This window comes from Mangifera indica, chromosome 12 (assembly GCF_011075055.1).
Source record: "Mangifera indica cultivar Alphonso chromosome 12, CATAS_Mindica_2.1, whole genome shotgun sequence".
In the NCBI taxonomy this organism is placed as follows: domain Eukaryota; kingdom Viridiplantae; phylum Streptophyta; class Magnoliopsida; order Sapindales; family Anacardiaceae; genus Mangifera; species Mangifera indica.
The window spans coordinates 15,480,717-15,490,168 of NC_058148.1; the positions used below are offsets into that span (position 1 = coordinate 15,480,717).

A 9,452-nucleotide genomic window follows, 5' to 3' on the forward strand; every position below is an offset into this window, starting at 1 on the left:
GATTTCGGCAAGGCCCATGGACCTTACCAGGACCTTTGAGCACGGTCCATAAATAAATAAAAAAATATGATATAGTTGGTTGATCCACTAAGAGTCCAGAAAGGTGTGGCAGCAATCCTTAATTGTGCTGCAGGCTGTCATGTCACAGGCCGATATGGTTCGTACAATTCATTGGCATGCAGGGGATGTTGGATTCAATTTGCCATCGCTCACCAATTGAGGACTGATTCGGCTGGGTTAACCCGTTCAGGAGTACCATCAGGCGATGTGGTCAGTCGGGCAGATAGTTGGTGGTGTCTACTTGTAGGTAGACTTGATACATTGTGCTATTTAATTGTATTCAGATCATGTTTGTTTTGATTTTAATTCCAGGTTAAAAGTTTTTAATTTTAATTTGTTCTAAATTATAATTATATCAAAATTTATTAATCATATTACAAACAAAAACATATTCCATTTAATCATGACATTAACTAAATTAATTGAAAATTATTTACTTTTTCACTCTTTTTACACTTTTGCCTGATTTTAATATTTTAATTTTTTTCTCAAATTATCCTCATTAACCAAATAAACAAAAGACATTAACTTCTTTACAAATAGTTATAAATTACTCAAAATTACATATCAAAATTTTTAAAATATGTTAATTATATTAACAAGCAAATCTAATTCTCACAACAATAAATAAAATAAAAGATTTAATTAACAACCAACACTAATCAAAGTAATTATTACTATATAGAAATGTACTTAAATATTATATTTGTTTTTTAATATTTTTTCAGTCTATATTTAACAAATTTTATTATAATAATAATTTTTTAAAATATTCAAATCAATTCAAGATAGTTTAAATTAATTTTATATCTATATGAATATTACTCAATTTAATTTAAATTGTGCCAGATTAATTTAAATTAGATTTTATGGTAAAAAAAAGTTCACTTAACCCCAAATGGTTTATGTCGTGTCCTTGGGGACATTTTGAAAATTGTCACCCTAAATATACTTTAAACTGACACATAAATTAAAATCCAAATCAGGGCCATTAAAAACAACCTGGATTTGATGTTAAAACTTAGAAGCAGAGTCGTAATTACTTCTCTAAATTAAAGGCTTTGAACGGTGGTTTTTTGTCCACGTCATCCCCAATGAGATTGTGACGTGTACCCTAAACTCAACTCAAGCGGTTGGTGAATTATCAATTTATAATTAATTTGAATTATTATTTAATGATTAGTTTTCTCAAGACAAATTGCTTGTCATGTGATGCTCTCCCGCTGAGTTATGGACGACAGAGATCTAAAAAGACATGGTACCCTTTGCATCATGTGATGGTAGATAGGTGATCATATGACCCCCACCTTGTGATTGGTAATATGAGATTAGTTTTAATCTCATATTGTAACTATTATTTTTAATTTAAATTAATATATAATATTATTAGAGATATATAAATAGAATAGAAAATATTATTATATTTGTAAAAGATATATCAATGAGATATTCAAATTTACACAAAAATAGATCTCAAATCAAGCTAATCCTCTCATTTAAAATGCCTAATTTCAACCGGAGCATAAATTCAATTCGAATTGAGTATGGCACGGGGCATCGCCTGTTCACCAAACAGGTGGGTAAGACTGGTTAGCCATGGGTCACCTGTTCCACGAACAGGTCCCACAAACAGTTCACAAAGGTTACATGATTTCCGTGATAGATTACTCAAATTTCTTCAATTTATAAAGAATAGTTTAAGCCACCTTCACCTCACAAGCAAGCAACCCTCTTTCTTCTTCCTTATATGTATTCTTCCAAGACTCTCATTCTCATTACTTCCAGTTCAAGTTCCCTAAACTATGGAAGATGAAGGGCCATCTTTCCTCATCTCCGGAAACAAGGCAATTTTTACCCGCTTAGATTATCCAGGAGTTGAATTGAAGAGCTTTACCTCTTGTCTCAAATGGGTTTGTGTTGATCAATCTAGTATTTGGAAAGCTGTTCTTTCATGGTCGATCTTCTTTCTTCTCGCCATTATCTCTCCTCTGGTATCGCATTTTTTTCTTCTGTGTTCAACATGTGATAAGAATCACCAGAGACCTTATGACACGATCGTCCAATTGTCTCTCTCTGTTTTTGCAACGATCTCGTTTTTAAGTCTCTCTTTTTGGGCTCGGAAATATGGAGTCAATCGGTTTCTGTTTCTTGATAAATTGCCTGAAGAAAGTGAAAAGGTTAAACAAGGATATGCAGCACAACTTAGAGTATGTTTCTACTTCGCCATATGAATCTGTTCAGTTTGATGCCTTTAAATAATTTCCATTAAAATGCCATCTGGGCTGTGAGCCCCCCATAGTTTAATGTAAATGGATGAAATTGCGATCTTGGTCATTCTATTGTATCAATATTAATGTGAATTTATATGTCTTGCAGAGATCAATGAAGCTCCTTTGTACCTTTGTCCTTCCCTGTTTTGCGTTTGAGTGTGCCTACAGAATTTGGTGGTATGCCACTGGAGCATCAGAAATACCCTACTACATAAACATCTATGCCAGTGACATTATTGTGTGCACATTGCAGCTCTTGTCATGGCTTTATCGGATAGCCATTTATATACTGGCCTGCATATTGTACCAACTGATTTGCTATCTGCAAATTATAAAAATGGATGACTTTGCTCAAGTTTTTCAAAAAGAAACTGAGGTTGGTTCAATCTTGAAAGAGCATTTCAAAATCAGAAGAAATCTCAGGGTTATAAGCCATCGGTTTCGGGCTTTCATTTTGTTGTCTCTAGTTTTGGTCACGGCAAGTCAGTCCATATCTCTTCTTATGACCATCCGGTCCAGTGCCAATAACAACATTTTTGAAGCAGGAGAATTAGCAGTAAGCCTTCCTTCTCTAGCTCCTTTCATTATAATTAACAATCTAATATTCTTCTTCTAATAATTGCCTATTACACTTGATGCAGCTCTGCTCCATTAGCCTGGTGACAGGACTCTTCATATGCCTGCGAAGTGCAACAAAGATCACACATAAAGCACAGTCCATTACAAGCCTTGCTGCAAAATGGCATGTCTGTGCCACAATCAACTCCTTTGATGACCTGGATGGTGAGACCCCAACAACTCAGACTGCTTCCTCCCAAGTCTTTCCGGTCGATGCTTATTGCATATCAGATGATGAGGAAGAAGATGGAGATGATATAGATAACACCAGAATGTTTCCTATATTCGCACATACAATATGTTTCCAGAAGAGGCAAGCTCTAGGTCAGTGAAAACGCATTCCTTGTCTAGTTTCTGCATAATTCGGAGGTGTGGTAGTGGTAATTATCAAATTGTTGGCCTGTGCTGCAGTGACTTATTTGGAAAACAACAAAGCGGGTATTACATTGTATGGATTTATGCTAGACAGAACATGGATTCACACCATTTTTGGGATTGAACTAGCTCTATTGCTTTGGTTGCTCAATAAAACACTTGGTATTTCTCAATCTTTTCACCTATGAATGAAATTGTTTAAGAAGAATTATACTCTTAACGATCTTCTCTAACTTTTACTGTTGTTTTTTCTTTTATTTTGCCAGTGAACTTGTAATACGTCCAGACAAATCACATCTTGATAAAACGCGAAAGAGATGTTGAAAACATGTTCATCTCATATCATTTGAGGTTATTAATGTTAGCGGAAGATTAGTTGGTCGTTTGTGAGCTCCTCAATTATCAAAATATGATACCCAGAAGTAAAAGATTCCAAAATAAACAATATCTTTATAGTGGATAGGTAACAGAAATCTGACTTCGTCCATTTTGTTGGAGGCAGAGATTGTGAGGCAGCTCTATTGTGCCTAATTGGGAAATTGATCATTTTACTATATGAGAAAAAAAGGGTCGAGTTTACCGTAAGAAAGCAGGAGTTCCATAATGTCTCAAGATTCAAGAACCATGTTGTAGCTTGAAGGTTCACATCATTACATTTGTTTCTGAAATTCTCATGTATAGCAGCAGATGAAATAGCCCTGAATTCTGCCTTCTCACAGTTTGTAGAAAATAACATCTTTATTCCTAATTTGGGGTTTCTTGAATCATATTTCAGTGTTAGTATTAATACTATAAACTGAAGTTACTACAAGAAAGAAGAAGTTGTCAACTGTTTATCACAATCATAGACAATTCAGAAAGAACTTCTAATAATTACATTGGTCTGATAGTTTAGAGTTGTTCTCAAAATTAGTGAAAATTGAATTGATTTAGGTAGATCATTACACCGATGTTTTTAAATCCGATACTTATAAAACCTGTAAACAAAACCGCAACAATAATGACAAGGGCATGGTTGGAAAGGGGAGAGGTGTGGGTTGAAGATTTGGAAAGAAAGAGGCCAAGTTCAAATTTCAAGTCTTTGAATTTAAATTTAACTTAAATCAAATCAAAATTAAATTAATTTCGAACCTAATTGACTCTCAATTAGATGAATGATTTTTTTGAATTTGAGATGTTACCTTGTATGAGTTCGGTTCACGAGAGCTCACGAAAAATTAATTTTAATTCGGTTTCCACTTTCTTTGTTTTTATTATTTATCTTGCTGCAATATATTCTCGCGTGTCACAGTCAAAAGAGAGCCCAGGTGCGAACGCATTTGAAACTCTGGCGGAAGTCGGGAAGAAAGTTCATAGAAGACCAGGTAGAGACGAGGTAGAACATGTTGTGGAGAGGAAGACAAAAAGGGCTTACTCATGCGAATTCCTTGAAAATATTCGGTATCTTTGAATGAAATGGACTCTGGTCATTGGATTATTTAGGGTCGTCACTTTGATTGGCTACATGAACTTTGTAACCATCGAAATATGGTAATGGCTGTAAGTGTTCTTATAATAAGCTTTTTGGATTATGAAAATTGTTTAGCTGATACTTAGGATAGAATTGTTTTTAATTTTCTGATTGGAATTTCTCATGTATTTAATTCAAAAAAGTTTCTGTGATCAATGAAAGGGGCTCTTCTATGGTTGGGGTTTGATTTTGGTGTTTTCATTTATTTTTTAATTACTGCTTTCGGGTCAACTAATAATTCGAAGTAGATACGTAGCTGCATCTTTCTAATTTTTACCGGTGATGACACCATGAAACTTAAAATTACAATTGGTTATGTTTAGAGCTGTCTTTGTGATTCAAGGTAGAACTATGCATCAGTCTCCCAAAAACAAATTAGGATGAATCGCTCATGAACCTTCCCAAATCTAACATGCGTTGATGGGATCATTGTAGCACTTATAGCAAGTAAGTGTATTTTGTCTATGCTACGCCCAAGTGCAAAGTATAAAATTTAAATTTCACATAGAAAAATTTAGGTTTTTAATGACGGGTGGGTATATATAACTTTGGGTTTTTTATTCTCAGCAACTAATTTCGTAGAATTTGGTATCGGAGTCATTATCACATCTTTTAATTATAATTATGTGACATGAGTAAAGATATTGATTTTGTATTATTTGTCAAGAGTAATAAGAAACTAACGCACAATTAACCTATATAGATATTAAAGTTATGAAATGTGATGATAAGAAATTATAAACTTTTAACATGAGATTTATCTATCATTAGCCTCTTTAATATTAACCTCTATTTTTGAGTTGTGGGTCCCCAAAGTTAGTACCATTCTCAAAATGAAAGGTGAGAAACTAGGCAAAAGTTTGAGGTCAAATCTGGAAATACAGGGCTAGAAAAGATTTTGGTAAAATAAAGGTCTTATTTATTTACACACTGCGATGGGATGGTCTTACCACTCCATTAAATGAAGGTTTAGTGTCCCCAGACGCTAATCAAATTTAGTTTTAAGCTTCTCCTTGCCGTCATAAGTTCTATTTTTAGAGTTCTACTCGATCACTCAAAGGCTGAAGTGCCTTTCTTATTTTTTCATTGTAATGTTACTTTAATTTGTGGATTGTAATTGATTTGGCAGCAGAAACATTCTCATGTCCCAAAAATTGGTAACTGGGATAAAGATAATATCCTATACACAACCTACTTTGAGAATGCACGCAAAGAGAAAGCAGGTTTGAGGATGAACCCAAATGAACCAGAGGAGAATTGGAAGTTGATGATGATTCCCAACGTGTTGATTCTGATAAGTGCATTTCAGTAGGAAAACACAATATTGAGGGATATGTGGGGCACAATCCTCAAAGGAGACAGAGAAGTATCAGGTCAGAATCTGGAAATAAAAGCCATTCTGATTATTCACATCTAAAGCCTGGTCACAGACCTTTAAAATCTGATCAAAAGAAGAGTCCCAGCAGAGGAAGTAACAGCTTCTATCCATCAGTACATGGACACTCCAGGCAGAGAAGTGGAAGTTATCCGACTGATGAAACCGCAAAAATTAGAGCCTATAGGTTTTAACAAGTCAAAATCTAAATTATGTCTTCTATCTGCTATTGCTGTAGTGGGACCAAAACTTAAAATATAATGGCAACTAGGGCACATACAGGTTTACCCCTTAGGCAAATTTCCAATGGAATAAACATAGGACCAATGTTTTATATGTAAAGGTATTTTACCAAGTTTAAAGATGGTAAGGCAAAATTAATTAAATATTTTATGAATTTTTAAATTATCAAAATATATATAATATTTTGATAATTAATCGATTATTATATCAAAATATTATATATTCTGATTACCAAATAATAGGAAGAAAAAACCAATCATGCAGTTAAATATTTTCTTTAACATTTTGGTAAAACGTAGTTTTCTCGTGATAAGTTAGAGCTTGGTAATCGTACCCAGTTCTTAAATTAGTGCAAGGAATGCAATTTATAGTTTCTTTACAATCAATTGGATATCTAAGCATATCCTCAATTTTTTTTCCCTGATAAAATCTATAGTTCAATTCAGTGAAGATGACAATACGACCAATTTAGTTCTCAACTGCTAATTACTTCTGATTTTGTTGAGCTCATGGGTTGCAGCGGCATCATGGAACAGCTTTTGTACCCAAATTTGGGGCTTGGGATGAAGCTGACCCGAAATCAGGTGAACGTTTTACTGTCAAATTCAACAAAGTGAAGGAGGAGAAACAACTTTTTCCTACCAGGTTCCCAACTGTGAATTCACAAGCAATAAGTCTTGCAGATGGTCAGAGTAATGATACTGCAGCTTCTCCCTCCAAATCAAAGGTAACCATGTCACACCTACTCGTGCAATCTTTTCTATTATCCTTTTTGACAGGGGAGAGCAGAAGTCCCTGTAGAAACCGGAGACCTTATGTTTCGGTTTCGGTTCCTACCCATAACTGACTCATTTCGGACCAAGTAGGAGCCTGTCCATGCTGGTTTTTGTTCCCCGGTCAGTTCCGTTTTCAGTTTCAGCTTTTTCAGCAGCGTATTTGGACCCATGCACCCCTATTTCGGTATTTCCTTGGTTCTCATATTCATAACGTCTTTGTAATATCATGCAAGACATGTTGCTGTCTATTTTCGCGCAAGTGGCTTATTGGTTGATGGGCGAATTCATGCATGGCATCGGTGTTTCTCATCAAGAATTGAACACAAACGATTAAGATTTCATTCCTTAACAATATATTTTGTAATCTCTTCCTGTTTATCTTTACTGAAAAGAAAAGAAAAAATAGGACAATGTTTCTTTATATTGTGCACTCTCATTTTGGTTAAAGATAGATTGAAACTAAGTCAAACTCAAGAAAAGTTTGAATTCAATTTGAATTTATAATATTCATTTTAAATTTGTTTGAACTAATATAAAATGTTATCAAAAAATTGTTAATAAAATGAATAATATTATCAATAAAATAAATAATATTATTAAAAAAATAAATAACATTGTCAATAGGATAAATAGTATAATTGAAGATACAAATAAATCGAATTCAAGATAAATTATTAAGTTGAAGTTTTAGTTCAAATTTAATTTGTTAAAGTTGAATAATGGATTCAAGTCATATTGGTTCTGTTCAGATCACCTTTAATTTTGAAAAATATATAAATGACATGATATGATGATATTCCGTCTGATTTGTTCTAAAAATATTCTTCTCTTCTTTTAAACTTTCAAAAGGACATCTTTATAAATTCAAATGTTAGTTTTAATGATTAAGAAATAGTTTTTATCAGTTGGCAGAATATATAAATATTATAAGAGTAATATATTTGTACTTAGATAAATCACATTTTTCTTTATTAATTTTAAAATTTTATCAATTAATTTTTTATTTTCAATTGAAAAAAATTATGAACCTAACTCTTGTCAGCTTCAAACCCATAATTATATTGATTATAATTAAAATTGTATCAATTTTAGTATTTTGTCTTTTTAATATGTTTATCTTAAAATTTAATGAATTTTATACTGAATTTAACATTCGAGTGGTAAAACATCGTTTTTAAAGTTGGTGAGGAAGTGTTATCTGGTAAAACGGAAATGTTATTCTATGTAATATATACATGATCTTAGATTTTTATTGTATTCATTTTTATTTTGATTAGGCCAAATGACTATTTATCACCCCAGGTTTTGTGTAAATTTAATTTTTTATTTGTTAACTATTAAAAATCTAAATATTTATTATTTGATTAAATTTTATTATTATTATTTAATAAAAATATTTTAATAAATTATAAAATTCATCATATTCTCCCATTTCTCCTTAAGGTTTGTGTAGTAGCTGTCAACAACCCAAGAAGACTGCAACGACGATGTTCTCCCTCTCTCTCAGCTTCTCTCTCAATAACGATCCATTTTTTATTATTATTGGTCGTCCTCTCATTTCATTGGCTAGCACAAAGAGATTGAGATCTGTATCTCTTCGTTGCGTGATAAAAAAACTAAAATCTCGACCTTTTTATGTGCTAATAGGTGAGGGAAAATAACAATTGGTAATAATAAAAAATAAGTTACTGTTGAGAAAGAAGCGAGAAGGAGGGAAAACAGTGTTATCATCTCTGATCGTCGATAACTGTTTTAAAAACTGTAAGGGAGAATATAAGTTTTTTAAACTTTAATTAAAAATTGTTTATTAATTTTTAAATCTAAAAAATAAAAATATGATAAATTTTTAATTTTTAAAATATTAAATTTACACCTACTGCTAGGTGACAAATAGCCGTTTGGCGTTTTGATTAATAGTGTAACTACAAAGACTTAGTAATGAGTCGTAATGACATGAGATTCAAAAAGCCCAACCCAGGGGCACGGTTGAAAAATTGTGGGCCATGCAGGGGCTGCCAGGAAAGCTCACGAGCTGGCTGCGCAAGACTCTCCACTATATATATATGTATATATATTTTTTTATTTTTAACGGATCGCAGGCCTTGGTTTTGCGGCTCACCTTTTGGCGGGCTATAGCTCAGCCTGCCCGTAGACAGGTTCACTTCAAATCATCTAGGCCCGTTCAAAACTCCATCGATCATAAACACTGTACACGTGGGCTATCG

The 9,452-nt window shown here is 33.0% G+C and overlaps 2 protein-coding genes across 2 annotated transcripts; both read left to right on the forward strand.

Annotated features, from left to right (window-relative positions):
* Nucleotides 1-1,740: 1,740 nt before the first annotated feature.
* Nucleotides 1,741-4,090, forward strand: LOC123192592. The gene is made up of 5 exons (XM_044605195.1): nt 1,741-2,267; nt 2,437-2,886; nt 2,972-3,272; nt 3,360-3,485; nt 3,590-4,090. Exons 1-5 carry the CDS (start codon nt 1,863-1,865, stop codon nt 3,598-3,600), a joined length of 1,293 nt encoding a protein of 430 aa, XP_044461130.1. The 5' UTR covers nt 1,741-1,862; the 3' UTR covers nt 3,601-4,090.
* A 766-nt stretch (nt 4,091-4,856) lies between these two features.
* LOC123192144 (RPM1-interacting protein 4-like) lies at nt 4,857-7,317 on the forward strand. The gene is made up of 5 exons (XM_044604591.1): nt 4,857-4,862; nt 5,963-6,056; nt 6,146-6,324; nt 6,972-7,178; nt 7,231-7,317. Exons 1-5 carry the CDS (start codon nt 4,857-4,859, stop codon nt 7,315-7,317), a joined length of 573 nt encoding a protein of 190 aa, XP_044460526.1.
* The last annotated feature ends 2,135 nt before the right edge of the window (nt 7,318-9,452 follow it).